Here is a 19,675-nt window from a genome sequence, read left to right as displayed (position 1 = left end):
TAATGCGTGGCCACGACTTAATAAGGCGTGGGAATGAGACTTAGTAAGCCGTGATCTCGTTCCCACGCTTTACTAAGTCGTGGCCAGGACTTAATCATCTCATTCCCACGCCTTCCTAAGTCGCATTATTTTTATTTATACAGGATGTCACCAGCGGGGCTCCGTACACGAAGGTAATCAGAGGGACGGTGGAGATCGAGTCTGCAGCGTCTGAGATTTTTAAAACACAGAGTTAGAAAAGAAAATCATCTCACAGTGAAAGCCCCCTACGGAGCCCCGCTGGTGACATCTTGTATAAATAAAAATAATGCGTGGGAACGAGATCCTAATGCGTGGCCACAACTTAGCAAGGCGTGGGAACGAAATCACGGCTTACTAAGTTGTGGCCATGCATTAGGATCTCGTTCCCACGCTTTACTAAGTCGGTAATGTAGCTCATTATGCTAATAGTGAACTAAGCTGCCTAAAAGCGTGATAATAACGGCTCCAGGCTCTCTTTGTAGTGCAGGTCAGACGATGGCATCTACACCAAAATAGTGAATTACATGTCCAGTGAGAAGTCGTGCAGCCTGTGGCTGAATCCCAAATGACTCTATTATATTTACAGCGCCTTGTTTGGATGTAGAAGCTATTAGCTTTTATAAGAGCTACTTAGTGCACCAGATAGGGAGTAGGGAGCGATTTGAGACGGAGCTAAAAAGAGAACGCGCCCGTTCGCCCCGCTGAAACTCTCAGCAGTGAACAGCAATAAACTCCAACCAGCACCGATAAACATCGCCGAACGGCTTAGAGATGATCAATAAAAACTACGGGTTTTATTTAATGGGGTTTATACAAACACATAGGCACGCGCACACACACACACACATACATATATATATATATATATATGTATGTGTGTGTGTGTGTGTGTGCGTGCGTGCGTAGAGTAGAGTCTGGTTTCCATAGTAACCGAGCAGCGTCTGTGACGTCACAAAGGGGCGGGGCCTTCTTATAAATAGCGGGACTTTTCAGCCTCGTGTTCAGTCGGTTTGTTGACCTCATAGAGTTCGGATGTGCGACGTCGTTTATCCAGAACCCAAAGTATTCTCAGACAGAACAGCGCGGATCTTCTCCCGTACACAACCAGATAAAAGGTGAGTACAGTTTCAACTTATTTACACCTGAAGAACCAAATCAGGACATTAAACTAAGAGATAAAGAACCAGAATATAGATAAACAACCAAAATAGAGAAAAAGAACCAAAACAGAGATAAAGAACCAAAATAGAGAAAAAGAACCAAAAAAGAGAAAAAGAACCAGCATAGAGAAAAAAAGTTGAGAAAAAGAACCAGAATATATATGCCCTCTTTCTCTCTCCCATTCTATCTCTCGCTCTCTCTCTCCGATTCTCTCTCTCTCATTCTATCTCTCTCGCTCTCTCTCTCCGATTCTCTCTCTCTCATTCTATCTCTCTCGCTCTCTCTCTCCCGTTCTCTCTCTCGCTCTCTCTCTCTGATTCTCTCTCTCTCTCATTCTATCTCTCTCGCTCTCTCTCCCATTCTCTTTTCCATTCTGTCTCTCTCTCTCTCTCTCTCTGTCTCTCTCCCATTCTATCTCTCTCGCTCTCTCTCTCCCATTCTATCTCTCTCGCTCTCTCCTCTCTCTTTCTCTGTTCTTTCTCTCTCTCTCTCTGTTCTTTCTCTCTTTCTATGTTCTCCCTCTCTCTGTCTCTCTCTCTCTCTCCCATTCTATCTCTCTCGCTCTCTCTCTCCGATTCTCTCTCGCTCTCTCTCTCTCCCATTCTATCTCTCTCGCTCTCTCTCTCCTCTCTCTTTCTCTGTTCTTTCTCTCTCTCTCTCTGTTCTTTCTCTCTTTCTATGTTCTCCCTCTCTCTGTCTCTCTCTCTCTCTCTCTCTCTCTCTCTCATTTATGCTGGTTATTCTGTTTTATACAATCAATTATCAGTTATTATTAGTATTGTTGTAATTTTTATTGATGTTGTTATTACTAGGCTACTAGTACTGTGTGTACAAGTACTATGAGTACTTTGAAGGTCTAAATGACAATGAGAGGAGTAAAATTGTTACTCTTATTGAAATTGTTTTCTCTTACTGTTGTTATTGAGTAAAAGTACAAATACTCAATTTCAACGTATCTTCCAAAATAATACCAATAGATTTTAAAAAATTCTGTTATAAAATAAAAATTTTTAATAAAGATAAAAAAATTGTTTTAATTATGCTTGATTGTTTAGACAGTGACATATTCATAATGATTGCTAAACTACTATAACGCACGCATTGCTAGTCGCGCCCCCTTGTGGAGAATGCTATTTCGTTAGCAGGAGAAATGGTGGAAACACTTTAACGTTTGAGTGTCATACCAAACCAAAGGCTGCTGTGGGATGAAGTTGGTAACTCTGTGTAACGGTGTAATCTGGTAGGTTTACCTGTATTTCAGTTCCCTGATTTCTTGTTTTTTCTGTGTTTTAATATCTCAGGAGAGTCTAACATGGCGGAGAAAGCTCTTCGTAATGCAGCAGCAGGTTCTCTCTCGGAGCCTTGTGACTCTGCTAAGTCTCAGGACGTCTCCCGTTTCCTACAGAGCCTGACTGATCGGTATGTACTCAGCATTGAGTGGTGCAGCCAGGAATTACTCAAATGTACAGTATTGAATACAAATATACAAATATCCAGCACAGTGTACAAATGTATATACAAGTACACAAATATGAAATATACATATGAATAACATTACAATGCATAAGGAATAAAAAAACATACAGCATTTATTATGGCTTATGTTCCATTACAGCTGTGTTGCTAGCGGGTTAGCTTTCAAATTATTAATGTGATGGTAACAGATCTGAATCCTGATTGGTTAATCCCGATTCTTTAGCAGCTGGTAGCCAATAAAATGTGATGAAACAAGCTAACAGACATGATGTTTCCCTCTAGGGTTATTAAATATACAAGACTCAATAATGATGAATTTGTTGACATTTATGATCATTTTAGTGCAAAAGTCGCTGTCTCTGTTACATTAGCACTAAATGGCTGTTCTGCATTTTTTTCATCTTTCAGGCAACTACAAGTGATGCTAGGCGGAATGCATCAAATGGTGAGTTTTATAATTCAAATACAATTAAATCATATTTTTATTGTAATATGATTATTGTGAAATCACAGCAGATGAACCCTGTAAGACAATGCTAGTGATGACTTATACTGTGAATATGTTCTTTTGCTTGTAGTTCACGAGGGAAAAAATCACCAGAATGAACACAAACATTGAGAAGATTCTGACCACAGCATCACAGAAGGTCGTCATTCCGAAGCTTTGTGAAGTTCTAAATATGGATGCCAGGTCGCTTTTCCTTAAGAGACCAGGATCCTCAAACCATTCTTTGGTGTCAGTCACCAAAGAAGTTATGAATGCCATTGTGAAGACCGTCATTGACACTCTTGATGCAAAGAAAGATTCTCACATGCTTGAGCTTCGTAGAAATGTGACAGACCAGCTCCTGGCATCTTCATGTGGGTCTGTTGAGCCCAGCGCTAAGAATCTGACGTCCAAAGATCAGGCACAACTTCGTGAATGTGCAAAAGATGTCATTCTTGAGGTCTGCTCCATCTATCAAGCCAAAGAACTCAAGAGTGCGTCAGATTTGTCTTGCCCTCCAAAGATGAGCGTCACGGATTTTGTTGAATGTTTACTATCCGAGCTGGGTGACACAACAACATCCTCTCAGAGTTCACCGATCAGTGACGATATCAGCTCTGATTCAGCCTGTGGTGCAAGCAAAAGCATGGCTGATAAAGCACCTAAAAGAGCTAAGTCCTTTCACAGAATTCCCAGCCTTATGAAACTGTCAAATATGGCTTGCAAGATGGAGACTTCCGTTCCTGGACAAACTCTGAGGAACGCGTCCTTATATGCCAAAATCTTTGTGGATGAGCTGTTAGTCCAACTGGACTCATTTACAAAGTCTGAGGTATCTGAGGATGATCAGTCAGTACTTGGACAATGTTCCTCTGATACATCTCTCATGTCTGAGTTGCTTGTAGACCATTTAATGGCTTACATTCAAGAGGTCTCAGGTCCATCCTTTGGAGACGGCATACCTGCCACTGCTCTGGATCGTCAGGTACCTTCTTTCCTTCAAAGCTTCTCAGCTAAGAGCTTCCAAAAAATCCAGCATGAGGATACACGGACCAAGGCAGCTCAGGAAGTGAGTAAAATCTTACTCAAGTCTTCAAGCTTCCTTGTAAGCCAAAGAGATTGCAGTGTGGAACCAACTCCGTCTGAATGTTTGGTCAAGGCATTCGACCTCGTCGATTCTGTCATTGATGGAATTTGTGAACATCTGGATTCCACGATATTATCCGATGGTTTGAAAGAAACACGTTCTGAACCTTTGGATTGGATGGAATCAGGTGTTGACGCCTCTGAAGGGATTCTGTGGTACACTGCGTGTACTACTTACAACAGTGCGATGAGACACCTAAGGGATTTTTCTGCAAAGTATCAGCAGAAAGCACCTAAGGTCGATCTTTCAGAGATCAGTGTTGGGGGAACTGTTGACAAGACATTTCTGGCAAATAAAGACCACCTTGGCTTGTTGTTGTCAAATGATCGCAGCTCAGAGGAACCAAACATGGACAAACTTTCTTTAGATCCAGACAGATCTCGTCATATTGTGTCATCTGAGCACACTGTTTTACTTCCTGGGACCCCTACTCCTGAGTCATCTAAGGGTAGAGGTAAGATATCACACCTTCAAAGACCATTAGTGATGGATGAACATGAGCCACCCAAGAGCAGAGAGAGAGTTTCAATGGCCTCTTTACTGGGCACCATGATGGCCTCCCTGGGTTTGCAGAGCTCAGGTGCTTTTAACTCTCTTGAGGAGTTAGCTGCAGCAGCAAAAAGAGTGGAGGACCTGTTTTCCACCGCAGCCCCTCAGGAGTTCGCCAAAATGGTGCAGCTCATACTGATGGACAGATTAACTTCTCTGAACATGTCAGAGTCTGTTCTTGGCACGAGAAGACGGCAGAAACACACTGACCTACAACGGTCCTTTGCTTCTGAGTTTCTTGTCGAATTCGCAGACGAGTCGGTAAAATGTTTGCTCATGTCTTGCATGGCCCCTCGACCAGCTTCTACCACTGCTAAAGACATTCCAAGTCTGGTCATGCCCTTCAGAGTCACTCCTGAGAGTTTTGAGATCTCAAGACCCCCATCTGAGGTGTTTGCTGACACAATGGATCTGTTGTCCAAAGTAATTGTGAACAGCGTGATGGACAAAGTGTCGGCACTGTCTGATCATGAGTTGAATGCTGTGGATTCAAATGCTGAAGAGACACCTGAAAGTGACTCACACAGCTCTGAAAAACTCAAGACATCTCCTCCAACCATTTCCGTGGATGCTCTCCATTGTTGCATACGTGCAATATTACACAAAGTACAGGAGATGTCATCCACTGGGGTTCATGGATCTCCTCTCTTAATTGATGAGGACCAGGTCCAGAATGTTACGGACACAGTCAAAGGAATTTTAGCCCTTTTTACTGCTGTCACAGTAGAAGATGGAGAACATGCTCTCAAAAAACTTCACCGCTCCATCATTGATACTGTGTATGCAGAGGTTCTTCGGAGAATCGGATCCGAAAACCAGCTCATTGAAGCTGTAAAAGCCCAGAGTGAGCTGTTGGCAGGATCTCTGGCAGTCTCCATCGTTAGGGCAATTAAGAATGCAGACCCTAAAGACTTGTACCGTCCTACGTCGGTTAAGTCTGGTTCCTCTCCCTCTATCAAAGAGGAACCTTTGGTCTCCAGCCAGACCATTGACGATGTTTTGTCACCAAGCCAAGTGTCAAGCAGATGCTTGCTTCAGTCGGACACAAAGGATCAAGCCAGCCTGGCAACTTGGCTGGTTCTTCGAAATCTGGCGCAGTCAGCAACACCTTCATTAGACCTGACAAAAGAAGCGAGCTCCAAGGATCCGAAAGAGCTGATTGAAAGAATTCTCAGCGAGTTCTCTGCATCCTCTGGTGCTGCAAAGCTAGAGGAAGTTCTAAGCGGTACGTTTGTTGAGCTCCTTCAAAGGTTTGGTAAGGGAGGTTCTCTGCACAAAGCTTTGAACCCTCGGGACTCTGCCTTTGATGAGGCCCTGATGACTGCCTTACGGAAGCATCTAGATGCAGATGCTTCAACTGCAGTGCCCGAAACAGGGAGGGCGAAGAACGGAAACTTGAAGAAGCTCAAGAACATCATCTTCCATCTCAAGATGCCACAACTCAGCATCTTCAAAAAGGTAAGAATTATTTTTAAGTAGTTTTAATGTTATTTTTGCCCAGTAACATTACGTGCATCATATTATTAACATATTATATGCATTAATAATATTAACACTTTGAATTGTGGTGAGACTTAAATGATTAAGAGGTTGATAATATGATCAATTTCTCACATCACAGAAATCCAGAAAGGACAATAATGTCAGTCATACCTCAGATCAGGACCCTTTGCAGAGTCGCCGCACTGCTGATATGAGTAAGTTTACATTGTTAATTAAGTTTATGTGTAGTTTAGGTTTAATAAATGGCAATATAACTTTAAAACAGGCATAACATATTTAGTAAAATAGCCATTTCAATTATTAGGTATGCAGACACTGAATGTCAGATCTTCTTTCTGCAGGTGGATCCAACAGTGCGACTTCAAGAAAAGAGAAGCCTAGGAGAGCGTCTATTTTCACCAGGATGTTCTCCTGCTTTAGGAAATAAGCTGCCTTGTGCCCCTTTCAGTTCGTTCATGTATTCCATTAACATCTTCATAGTCTCTCTACATGCTCCCATTAGGCTGACTCCTGCCAGAAAACAAAATCACTTACCATGGTTATCCTGACAACTCCCAGGTTTACTTTACTCTCTCACAAAAGCCTGTGGTCCAATAGATACTTTGATTCAGTGCTCAGAGCAAATCCTGCGACGCCCAGAGGAGGATGGGTTCCCCTTTTGAGTCTTGGTTCCTTTCAAGGTTTCTTCCTCTTGCTCTTAGGGAGTTTTTCCTTGCCACTGTCGCTCATTTGGGGCTCGGACCTGGATTTTCTCTGAACCTGCTTTGTGACGCTCGTTGTAAAAAGTGCAAGAGAAATAAATCTTAAATAGAATTTTAGGATCTTTTATGTCCTCCAGCTAAATCAACACAGAAGTTGTTTTACTTGGCAGTGAGGAGGAAAGATGACTGAAAGGTCAGTGCACACTTCAGAGCTCCAGTATCTAAAGACCAAGTCAGAAACCTGGGTGAACTAATGGATCCAAATCAAAGCTTTAATCCAGCCTCCACAAAGTGCCTAAAAAAACCTGATAGGAAAACGCTGGTTAAATTAAAGTACAGCGCAATAATATATCTGCTGTAAAATATCAGCCGACCAAAATTCAGTTTAAATTTTGGGATAACACACTGATTCCCCAAGCGGTGCAGGATGTCAGCCTTCACCTGTTTAATCCTAAAACTCTGTTTCTTTACATAAACTGTATTCAGCATGTAGCAGAAACAGTTTTGGCCAAACAAATGAAGCATAAAAGTTCTTTTGGCTGCACTAAACCAGCTCGCCTGCTGCTCGAAGCTGGAATCAGCTGCCCGAAGATCTCAGATTTGCTTGTAATTTGTCCATCTTTCACTTTCTGTTTAGACTTTACACTTTTTTTTAATTCGTTTTAGTTTTTTTATTTCCCCCCGTTATTTTATTGCATTGTTTTTATTTTGCTTTTATTTAGCACTTTGTAAAGCACTTTGAACTGCCCTTTTATGAATAAACGTGTAATAAATAAATTTGTCTCCTGAAATCTTAATTACACCTTCAAATTCATGATTCACACCGCATCATTGGTCAATTGTCTATTAGCAAAGTAAGTGTTATGTGGGGTGTGCGGTATTTCTTTTTGTGCTTCAGGTTTAGTTTTCTGTGCTGAAAATTAAACAGTTTGTACAAACTGGACTAGTTTAAGGCATCTTATTATTGTTATTATTATTATTTCAATCCCCAAAAGTTTCCAGAATCAATGTTGTCTTCCAGAAGATTGAGTCGAGAGAACCTGTATTTGAATAAAAATGTATGTTTTTGGTTTCAGTCAATTAAAATAATCTGTTTATTGGTAGATTCTGTCTTTGTTCTGTTAACAAGGCTGAATTAAGTCTGAATGCAAGTTTTCTTATGAGTTGTTTGTTTTATAAGGGATCGTTGACTTTCTTTTTTAGAAAATTCCTTGTTAACTTTAAGATGACATTCAGTGCCCTTTTGTGGGCTGCACTTCTTCATGATGTAGAACCAGAGAAATTATCTCTGAAAAGCAAAATATGAGTGAGGAAAGATTGTAATGTAGTGCAGCGCATTTCTTTGAACTGCACTTTTAAAGGTGCAGATGGTTTGATCGTCACAGCCCCTTAATTTCTGTGGAATGAAATGATCATTCAGAGTGGTTTGGTGTGAAATGCTCTGTTCTGGAGAAACTAAGGCCCAATCCCAAACACAAAAGCACTCCATCAATGAAATTACACATTCACAGATTAGCGTAATGCAGGTATGGAAGTGGAGAACATTAGTGATATGATAACAAAATTAGATCTCACAAAACCTTGTTAAACAGCATCGCATTACAAATCTAAAGTTATCTAGCAGTTTATGATCACTGTGGTCTGCAAATACACATCCAAACAACATTCCAGAGCAGGGAAACACACCTTCCAGGCTTTAGGAATAACTCGCCTTAGTAATGCAGAATGACCCACCAGCGAAGTTCACTGCTCGAAAAGAGAAGATACACGATGATCTTTCATCTGGGAAAACTTGCCAAACCCTTTCTCTCGAAGTCCACCAATCCATGAATGAACTCAAGTGGGCAGGCGAGGAGAGCAGGAGAGTGTTTTTAGCTGCACTCACAGTTAGCCATGTTTTTCTCTTGAACCTCTCTGGACTGAAGACGCAGTTTTTGTCCTTTCCAGACTGAGTGATGTTGAAATCCTCTGGCTGGTGCACTCAAAAAAATGATTTTATGGCCATCATAAACATTAAACAAATATTTTACATAAAACTTATTAAAAAACATAAAAATAAACTTTACTTATTTATATTCATTAGAAGCAACCCAATTTGGATAAATCCCAAACTGATTTAATTAAATTGTATAAGACCTGTTAGATTTTTCCACTAAATCTTATTAGGAGGCAGTGCGCATGTGCTATAGTAACAGGAAACGCATCATCAACCAGGTAATTGCTTCAGCTGGCATGGTGGACATGAAACAGCTCCAATCTCCTGCCATCCTTTGTTATTCAGTGCAACTGCAATGAAACAGTGATGCGCATTAACTTGTGTTTTTAATGTTTTTGACCACATATTAATGTTTTATTTTGCTTATTTTGAGAGATACTCTAAACAACACCAGCGGTCATGTTAACGGGTACAAAAGGTAGATTAAATAAACAGTGGGAGGGATTCCTTTAATATTCAAATCAACAGTTCATGGTTTTTGTAACTGTAGGTGATCTCAAATTGCATAAATCCTACAAGCACTTCTAATTTAAACATTATTTAATTCATTCAGGTTTATTGAACATGATGGAGAAACATAAATTATAATACCATTTTTTACATTGGATTTATGTATTTAAACTGAATGGAAAATTGACATGTAATTAAAACACATACGTTTTAACTTTTGGGCTTAAATATTTTTTTGAGTGTGTGTCCCAAACGTTTAATCTCTAATGTCTGCTCTAATGGCTGGAACCAAATTTACCTTTAACTTTGATTTACTAACATAACAAGAGACGGCGATCCTCTGCTAGCACTGAGGAAAAGCGTAATCATATAGACCTCATAAGTTGTAAGCCAATCGAATCAGACCTGGGGATGGTCTCTGGTGCTACTCACTCTGCAAAAAAATTAAATTAAAGATTAGGCCTTTTTCAAAATATGTAATAGTAGTGAAAGCAGTTACAGAGTGATGATGTCTACCTACAATATGGAATTGTGTTTATGAAATATTCATTTCAAAGTATATGTGAGGTAAAGACGTGAAGCATGAACGTTAGCTATTTTAACTATTTTGAGAAGTTTAGGAAATTTCACAGATTATTTGCTTTCATATTTCTATTAAGTATGTCAAACTATTACTACCTTTATTAGCTATATATTGCTACATATTTATGTATGTATAGCTATTAGTGGTGTTGATTGTAAAGCAATTGTATATCCCTGAATTCCTCACTCTGTTGATGGTCATTAGTTAAGAGGTGGCAGCACCATAGAAGGCCAGTCAGAAGAAGTGAGAAGATTTTTGCCCGTTCAAACAAAAAATGAACTAATTGATCCTGTTTGACTTTAATACCTTTGTCTGATCTGTGTAGGTGGACAGATATAGTGTTTAAGTCATGAAAGATCTGTGCTTAAAACACTGTAGAAACAGATCTACTGTCTGCCAACTGGCCAAATAGACATTTGATCAATTTTCCACCTATTGCTACCCTAAAAGTTCATGATGAACAGACACTTTGGGCCCATTAACAACATTCTCCTCTTAGTAAAAGCTCAGCCCCCCAACCACATACCTCTAGCATGAATACTTACAGAATGAAGGGTTGTTGGGCTAACAGCTCACCTAGCTTAATAACATTTGTATTACCTGAGTAAACGAGGCTTAAATCAGCTTCTTACTCGAATTTCCCGTTCCACCTTAAATAGTACAACAGTTACATTCCGGCACATCAGACTCACCTCAGGCACCAGACTGTAACTGCCAGACCATTTAAGGTGGAACGGGAAATTATAAACAGAAGCTGGCTTCAGCCTCGCACTTATTAGCTAAGTAATTTGCTAATGCTAAGCTAACGTTAGCTCTCTTGACTGAGTAAACGAGGCTAAAGTCAGCTTCTTACTTAAATTTCCCCGTTCCACCTTAAATAGTACAACAGTTGCATTCTGCGCCCTCAGACTCGCCTCAGGCACCAGAGTGTGACTGCTGCACCATTTAAGGTGGAACGGGGGAATTCTAAACAGAAGCTGGCGAATAAGAAGCTTCAGCCTCGCACTTATTAGCTGAGTAATTTGCTGATGCTAAGAATTTGTATTAAAGAATTTCTGCAGCATCAGAAGCGCTTTAGCGGAGCGCGCTAACATTACTCCTCCTAATAAACACACACACGTTCAGCTCCGTCTCCTCATTATTCACCACCATCACTGTAATATTTCATCATCAACATTAACACACGAATACGGAGCCCCGCTGGTGACATCCTGTATCAATAAAAGATAATGCGTGGCCACGACTTAATAAGGCGTGGGAATGAGACTTAGTAAGCCGTGATCTCGTTCCCACGCTTTACTAAGTCGTGGCCAGGACTTAATCATCTCATTCCCACGCCTTCCTAAGTCGCATTATTTTTATTTATACAGGATGTCACCAGCGGGGCTCCGTACACGAAGGTAATCAGAGGGACGGTGGAGATCGAGTCTGCAGCGTCTGAGATTTTTAAAACACAGAGTTAGAAAAGAAAATCATCTCACAGTGAAAGCCCCCTACGGAGCCCCGCTGGTGACATCTTGTATAAATAAAAATAATGCGTGGGAACGAGATCCTAATGCGTGGCCACAACTTAGCAAGGCGTGGGAACGAAATCACGGCTTACTAAGTCGTGGCCATGCATTAGGACATTAGGACATTCCCACGCTTTACTAAGTCGGTAATGTAGCTCATTATGCTAATAGTGAACTAAGCTGCCTAAAAGCGTGATAATAACGGCTCCAGGCTCTCTTTGTAGTGCAGGTCAGACGATGGCATCTACACCAAAATAGTGAATTACATGTCCAGTGAGAAGTCGTGCAGCCTGTGGCTGAATCCCAAATGACTCTATTATATTTACAGCGCCTTGTTTGGATGTAGAAGCTATTAGCTTTTATAAGAGCTACTTAGTGCACCAGATAGGGAGTAGGGAGCGATTTGAGACGGAGCTAAAAAGAGAACGCGCCCGTTCGCCCCGCTGAAACTCTCAGCAGTGAACAGCAATAAACTCCAACCAGCACCGATAAACATCGCCGAACGGCTTAGAGATGATCAATAAAAACTACGGGTTTTATTTAATGGGGTTTATACAAACACATAGGCACGCGCACACACACACACACATACATATATATATATATATATATGTATGTGTGTGTGTGTGTGTGTGCGTGCGTGCGTAGAGTAGAGTCTGGTTTCCATAGTAACCGAGCAGCGTCTGTGACGTCACAAAGGGGCGGGGCCTTCTTATAAATAGCGGGACTTTTCAGCCTCGTGTTCAGTCGGTTTGTTGACCTCATAGAGTTCGGATGTGCGACGTCGTTTATCCAGAACCCAAAGTATTCTCAGACAGAACAGCGCGGATCTTCTCCCGTACACAACCAGATAAAAGGTGAGTACAGTTTCAACTTATTTACACCTGAAGAACCAAATCAGGACATTAAACTAAGAGATAAAGAACCAGAATATAGATAAACAACCAAAATAGAGAAAAAGAACCAAAACAGAGATAAAGAACCAAAATAGAGAAAAAGAACCAAAAAAGAGAAAAAGAACCAGCATAGAGAAAAAAAAGTTGAGAAAAAGAACCAGAATATATATGCCCTCTTTCTCTCTCCCATTCTATCTCTCGCTCTCTCTCTCCGATTCTCTCTCTCTCATTCTATCTCTCTCGCTCTCTCTCTCCGATTCTCTCTCTCTCATTCTATCTCTCTCGCTCTCTCTCTCCCGTTCTCTCTCTCGCTCTCTCTCTCTGATTCTCTCTCTCTCTCATTCTATCTCTCTCGCTCTCTCTCCCATTCTCTTTTCCATTCTGTCTCTCTCTCTCTCTCTCTCTGTCTCTCTCCCATTCTATCTCTCTCGCTCTCTCTCTCCCATTCTATCTCTCTCGCTCTCTCTCTCCCATTCTATCTCTCTCGCTCTCTCCTCTCTCTTTCTCTGTTCTTTCTCTCTCTGTTCTTTCTCTCTTTCTATGTTCTCCCTCTCTCTGTCTCTCTCTCTCTCTCCCATTCTATCTCTCTCGCTCTCTCTCTCCGATTCTCTCTCGCTCTCTCTCTCTCCCATTCTATCTCTCTCGCTCTCTCTCTCCTCTCTCTTTCTCTGTTCTTTCTCTCTCTCTCTCTGTTCTTTCTCTCTTTCTATGTTCTCCCTCTCTCTGTCTCTCTCTCTCTCTCTCTCTCTCTCTCTCATTTATGCTGGTTATTCTGTTTTATACAATCAATTATCAGTTATTATTAGTATTGTTGTAATTTTTATTGATGTTGTTATTACTAGGCTACTAGTACTGTGTGTACAAGTACTATGAGTACTTTGAAGGTCTAAATGACAATGAGAGGAGTAAAATTGTTACTCTTATTGAAATTGTTTTCTCTTACTGTTGTTATTGAGTAAAAGTACAAATACTCAATTTCAACGTATCTTCCAAAATAATACCAATAGATTTTAAAAAATTCTGTTATAAAATAAAAATTTTTAATAAAGATAAAAAAATTGTTTTAATTATGCTTGATTGTTTAGACAGTGACATATTCATAATGATTGCTAAACTACTATAACGCACGCATTGCTAGTCGCGCCCCCTTGTGGAGAATGCTATTTCGTTAGCAGGAGAAATGGTGGAAACACTTTAACGTTTGAGTGTCATACCAAACCAAAGGCTGCTGTGGGATGAAGTTGGTAACTCTGTGTAACGGTGTAATCTGGTAGGTTTACCTGTATTTCAGTTCCCTGATTTCTTGTTTTTTCTGTGTTTTAATATCTCAGGAGAGTCTAACATGGCGGAGAAAGCTCTTCGTAATGCAGCAGCAGGTTCTCTCTCGGAGCCTTGTGACTCTGCTAAGTCTCAGGACGTCTCCCGTTTCCTACAGAGCCTGACTGATCGGTATGTACTCAGCATTGAGTGGTGCAGCCAGGAATTACTCAAATGTACAGTATTGAATACAAATATACAAATATCCAGCACAGTGTACAAATGTATATACAAGTACACAAATATGAAATATACATATGAATAACATTACAATGCATAAGGAATAAAAAAACATACAGCATTTATTATGGCTTATGTTCCATTACAGCTGTGTTGCTAGCGGGTTAGCTTTCAAATTATTAATGTGATGGTAACAGATCTGAATCCTGATTGGTTAATCCCGATTCTTTAGCAGCTGGTAGCCAATAAAATGTGATGAAACAAGCTAACAGACATGATGTTTCCCTCTAGGGTTATTAAATATACAAGACTCAATAATGATGAATTTGTTGACATTTATGATCATTTTAGTGCAAAAGTCGCTGTCTCTGTTACATTAGCACTAAATGGCTGTTCTGCATTTTTTTCATCTTTCAGGCAACTACAAGTGATGCTAGGCGGAATGCATCAAATGGTGAGTTTTATAATTCAAATACAATTAAATCATATTTTTATTGTAATATGATTATTGTGAAATCACAGCAGATGAACCCTGTAAGACAATGCTAGTGATGACTTATACTGTGAATATGTTCTTTTGCTTGTAGTTCACGAGGGAAAAAATCACCAGAATGAACACAAACATTGAGAAGATTCTGACCACAGCATCACAGAAGGTCGTCATTCCGAAGCTTTGTGAAGTTCTAAATATGGATGCCAGGTCGCTTTTCCTTAAGAGACCAGGATCCTCAAACCATTCTTTGGTGTCAGTCACCAAAGAAGTTATGAATGCCATTGTGAAGACCGTCATTGACACTCTTGATGCAAAGAAAGATTCTCACATGCTTGAGCTTCGTAGAAATGTGACAGACCAGCTCCTGGCATCTTCATGTGGGTCTGTTGAGCCCAGCGCTAAGAATCTGACGTCCAAAGATCAGGCACAACTTCGTGAATGTGCAAAAGATGTCATTCTTGAGGTCTGCTCCATCTATCAAGCCAAAGAACTCAAGAGTGCGTCAGATTTGTCTTGCCCTCCAAAGATGAGCGTCACGGATTTTGTTGAATGTTTACTATCCGAGCTGGGTGACACAACAACATCCTCTCAGAGTTCACCGATCAGTGACGATATCAGCTCTGATTCAGCCTGTGGTGCAAGCAAAAGCATGGCTGATAAAGCACCTAAAAGAGCTAAGTCCTTTCACAGAATTCCCAGCCTTATGAAACTGTCAAATATGGCTTGCAAGATGGAGACTTCCGTTCCTGGACAAACTCTGAGGAACGCGTCCTTATATGCCAAAATCTTTGTGGATGAGCTGTTAGTCCAACTGGACTCATTTACAAAGTCTGAGGTATCTGAGGATGATCAGTCAGTACTTGGACAATGTTCCTCTGATACATCTCTCATGTCTGAGTTGCTTGTAGACCATTTAATGGCTTACATTCAAGAGGTCTCAGGTTCATCCTTTGGAGACGGCGTACCTGCCACTGCTCTGGATTGTCAGGTACCTTCTTTCCTTCGAAGCTTCTCAGCTAAGAGCTTCCAGAAGATCCAGCATGAGGATACTCGGACCAAGGCAGCTCAGGAAGTGAGTAAAATCTTACTCAAGTCTTCAAGCTTCCTTGTAAGTTCTCCACATTCCCGGCGTGCTCACACTAGCCAAAGAGATTGCAGTGTGGAACCAACTCCGTCTGAATGTTTGGTCAAGGCATTCGACCTCGTCGATTCTGTCATTGATGGAATTTGTGAACATCTGGATTCCACGATATTATCCGATGGTTTGAAAGAAACACGTTCTGAACCTTTGGATTGGATGGAATCAGGTGTTGACGCCTCTGAGGGGATTCTGTGGTACACTGCGTGTACTACTTACAACAGTGCGATGAGACACCTAAGGGATTTTTCTGCAAAGTATCAGCAGAAAGCACCTAAGGTCGATCTTTCAGAGATCAGTGTTGGGGGAACTGTTGACAAGACATTTCTGGCAAATAAAGACCACCTTGGCTTGTTGTTGTCAAATGATCGCAGCTCAGAGGAACCAAACATGGACAAACTTTCTTTAGATCCAGACAGATCTCGTCATATTGTGTCATCTGAGCACACTGTTTTACTTCCTGGGACCCCTACTCCTGAGTCATCTAAGGGTAGAGGTAAGATATCACACCTTCAAAGACCATCAGTGATGGATGAACATGAGCCACCCAACAGCAGAGAGAGGGTCTCAATGGCCTCTTTACTGGGCACCATGATGGCCTCCCTGGGTTTGCAGAGCTCAGGTGCTTTTAACTCTCTTGAGGAGTTAGCTGCAGCAGCAAAAAGAGTGGAGGACCTGTTTTCCACCGCAGCCCCTCAGGAGTTCGCCAAAATGGTGCAGCTCATACTGATGGACAGATTAACTTCTCTGAACATGTCAGAGTCTGTTCTTGGCACGAGAAGACGGCAGAACCACACTGACCTACAACGGTCCTTTGCTTCTGAGTTTCTTGTCGAATTTGCAGACGAGTCAGTAAAATGTTTGCTCATGTCTTGCATGGCCCCTCGACCAGCTTCTACCACTGCTAAAGACATTCCAAGTCTGGTGATGCCCTTCAGAGTCACTCCTGAGAGTTTTGAGATCTCAAGACCCCCATCTGAGGTGTTTGCTGACACAATGGATCTGTTCTCCAAAGCAATTGTGAACAGCGTGATGGACAAAGTGTCGGCACTGTCTGATCATGAGTTGAATGCTGTGGATTCAAATGCTGAAGAGACACCTGAAAGTGACTCACACAGCTCTGAAAAACTCAAGACATCTCCTCCAACCATTTCCGTGGATGCTCTCCATTGTTGCATACGTGCAATATTACACAAAGTGCAGGAGATGTCATCCACTGGGGTTCATGGATCTCCTCTCTTAATTGATGAGGACCAGGTCCAGAATGTTACGGACACAGTCAAAGGAATTTTAGCCCTTTTTACTGCTGTCACAGTAGAAGATGGAGAACATGCTCTCAAAAAACTTCACCGCTCCATCATTGATACTGTGTATGCAGAGGTTCTTCGGAGAATCGGATCCGAAAACCAGCTCATTGAAGCTGTAAAAGCCCAGAGTGAGCTGTTGGCAGGATCTCTGGCAGTCTCCATCGTTAGGGCAATTAAGAATGCAGACCCTAAAGACTTGTACCGTCCTACGTCGGTTAAGTCTGGTTCCTCTCCCTCTATCAAAGAGGAACCTTTGGTCTCCAGCCAGACCATTGACGATGTTTTGTCACCAAGCCAAGTGTCAAGCAGATGCTTGCTTCAGTCGGACACAAAGGATCAAGCCAGCCTGGCAACTTGGCTGGTTCTTCGAAATCTGGCGCAGTCAGCAACACCTTCATTAGACCTGACAAAAGAAGCGAGCTCCAAGGATCCGAAAGAGCTAATTGAAAGAATTCTCAGCGAGTTCTCTGCATCCTCTGGTGCTGCAAAGCTAGAGGAAGTTCTAAGCGGTACGTTTGTTGAGCTCCTTCAAAGGTTTGGTAAGGGAGGTTCTCTGCACAAAGCTTTGAACCCTCTGGACTCTGCCTTTGACGAGGCCCTGATGACTGCCTTACGGAAGCATCTAGATGCAGATGCTTCAACTGCAGTGCCCGAAACAGGGAGGGCGAAGAACGGAAACTTGAAGAAGCTCAAGAACATCATCTTCCATCTCAAGATGCCAAAACTCAGCATCTTCAAAAAGGTAAGAATTATTTTTAAGTAGTTTTAATGTTATTTTTGCCCAGTAACATTACGTGCATCATATTATTAACATATTATATGCATTAATAATATTAACACTTTGAATTGTGGTGAGACTTAAATGATTACGAGGTTGATAATATGATCAATTTCTCACATCACAGAAATCCAGAAAGGACAATAATGTCAGTCATACCTCAGATCAGGACCCTTTGCAGAGTCGCCGCACTGCTGATATGAGTAAGTTTACATTGTTAATTAAGTTTATGTGTAGTTTAGGTTTAATAAATGGCAATATAACTTTAAAACAGGCATAACATATTTAGTAAAATAGCCATTTCAATTATTAGGTATGCAGACACTGAATGTCAGATCTTCTTTCTGCAGGTGGATCCAACAGTGCGACTTCAAGAAAAGAGAAGCCTAGGAGAGCGTCTATTTTCACCAGGATGTTCTCCTGCTTTAGGAAATAAGCTGCCTTGTGCCCCTTTCAGTTCGTTCATGTATTCCATTAACATCTTCATAGTCTCTCTACATGCTCCCATTAGGCTGACTCCTGCCAGAAAACAAAATCACTTACCATGGTTATCCTGACAACTCCCAGGTTTACCTCACTCTCTCACAAAAGCCTGTGGTCCAATAGATACTTTGATTCAGTGCTCAGAGCAAATCCTGCGACGCCCAGAGGAGGATGGGTTCCCCTTTTGAGTCTTGGTTCCTCTCAAGGTTTCTTCCTCTTGCTCTTAGGGAGTTTTTCCTTGCCACTGTCGCTCATTTGGGGCTCGGACCTGGATTTTCTCTGAACCTGCTTTGTGACGCTCGTTGTAAAAAGTGCTAGAGAAATAAATCTTAAATAGAATTTTAGGATCTTTTATGTCCTCCAGCTAAATCAACACAGAAGTTGTTTTACTTGGCAGTGAGGAGGAAAGATGACTGAAAGGTCAGTGCACACTTCAGAGCTCCAGTATCTAAAGACCAAGTCAGAAACCTGGGTGAACTAATGGATCCAAATCAAAGCTTTAATCCAGCCTCCACAAAGTGCCTAAAAAAACCTGATAGGAAAACGCTGGTTAAATTAAAGTACAGCGCAATAATATATCTGCTGTAAAATATCAGCCGTCCAAAATTCAGTTTAAATTTTGGGATAACACACCGATTCCCCAAGCGATGCAGGATGTCAGCCTTCACCTGTTTAATCCTAAAACTCTGTTTCTTTACATAAACTGTATTCAGCATGTAGCAGAAACAGTTTTGGCCAAACAAATGAAGCATAAAAGTTCTTTTGGCTGCACTAAACCAGCTCGCCTGCTGCTCGAAGCTGGAATCAGCTGCCCGAAGATCTCAGATTTGCTTGTAATTTGTCCATCTTTCACTTTCTGTTTAGACTTTGCACTTTTTTAAATTCATTTTAGTTTTTTTATTTCCCCCCGTTATTTTATTGTATTGTTTTTATTTTGCTTTTATTTAGCACTTTGTAAAGCACTTTGAACTGCCATTTTATAAATAAATGTGTAATAAATAAATTTGCCTCCTGAAATCTTAATTACACCTTCAAATTCATGATTCACACCGCATCATTTGTCAATTGTTTATAAGCAAAGTAAGTGTTATGTGGGGTGTGCGGTATTTCTTTTTGTGCTTCAGGTTTAGTTTTCTGTGCTGAAAATTAAACAGTTTGTACAAACTGGACTAGTTTAAGGCATCTTATTATTATTATTATTATTTTAATCCCCAAAAGTTTCCAGAATCAATGTTGTCTTCCAGAAGATCGAACATGCAGGGTCCCTCGTCTTAATTCTCAGTGAAGTTTATGGGGGAAACTAAGTGAATGTTTTATTTTCACTTGTTGCCGATCACAGTCGAGAGAACCTGTATGTGAATAAAAATGTATGTTTTTGGTTTCAGTCAATTAAAATAATCTGTTTATTGGTAGATTCTGTCTTTGTTCTGTTAACAAGACTGAATTAAGTCTGAATGCAAGTTTTCTTATGAGTTGTTCATTTTATAAGGGATTGTTG

The 19,675-nt window shown here is 41.0% G+C and overlaps 1 protein-coding gene across 1 annotated transcript; it reads left to right on the top strand.

Annotated features, from left to right (window-relative positions):
* The first annotated feature begins 908 nt into the window (after window positions 1-908).
* On the top strand, window positions 909-6,842 carry LOC118798500. Its single transcript, XM_036557877.1, has 6 exons — window positions 909-1,136; window positions 2,484-2,601; window positions 3,067-3,103; window positions 3,237-6,299; window positions 6,463-6,538; window positions 6,686-6,842. The coding sequence occupies exons 2-6, from the start codon at window positions 2,495-2,497 to the stop codon at window positions 6,769-6,771; spliced, it is 3,369 nt and encodes a 1,122-aa protein (XP_036413770.1). The 5' UTR covers window positions 909-1,136; window positions 2,484-2,494; the 3' UTR covers window positions 6,772-6,842.
* The last annotated feature ends 12,833 nt before the right edge of the window (window positions 6,843-19,675 follow it).

This window comes from Colossoma macropomum, unplaced genomic scaffold, assembly GCF_904425465.1.
Source record: "Colossoma macropomum unplaced genomic scaffold, Colossoma_macropomum, whole genome shotgun sequence".
NCBI classification, from domain to species: Eukaryota; Metazoa; Chordata; class Actinopteri; order Characiformes; family Serrasalmidae; genus Colossoma; species Colossoma macropomum.
Note: the sequence above shows the minus strand (reverse complement) of the source record. Positions and strands in the feature narration are given on the sequence as shown.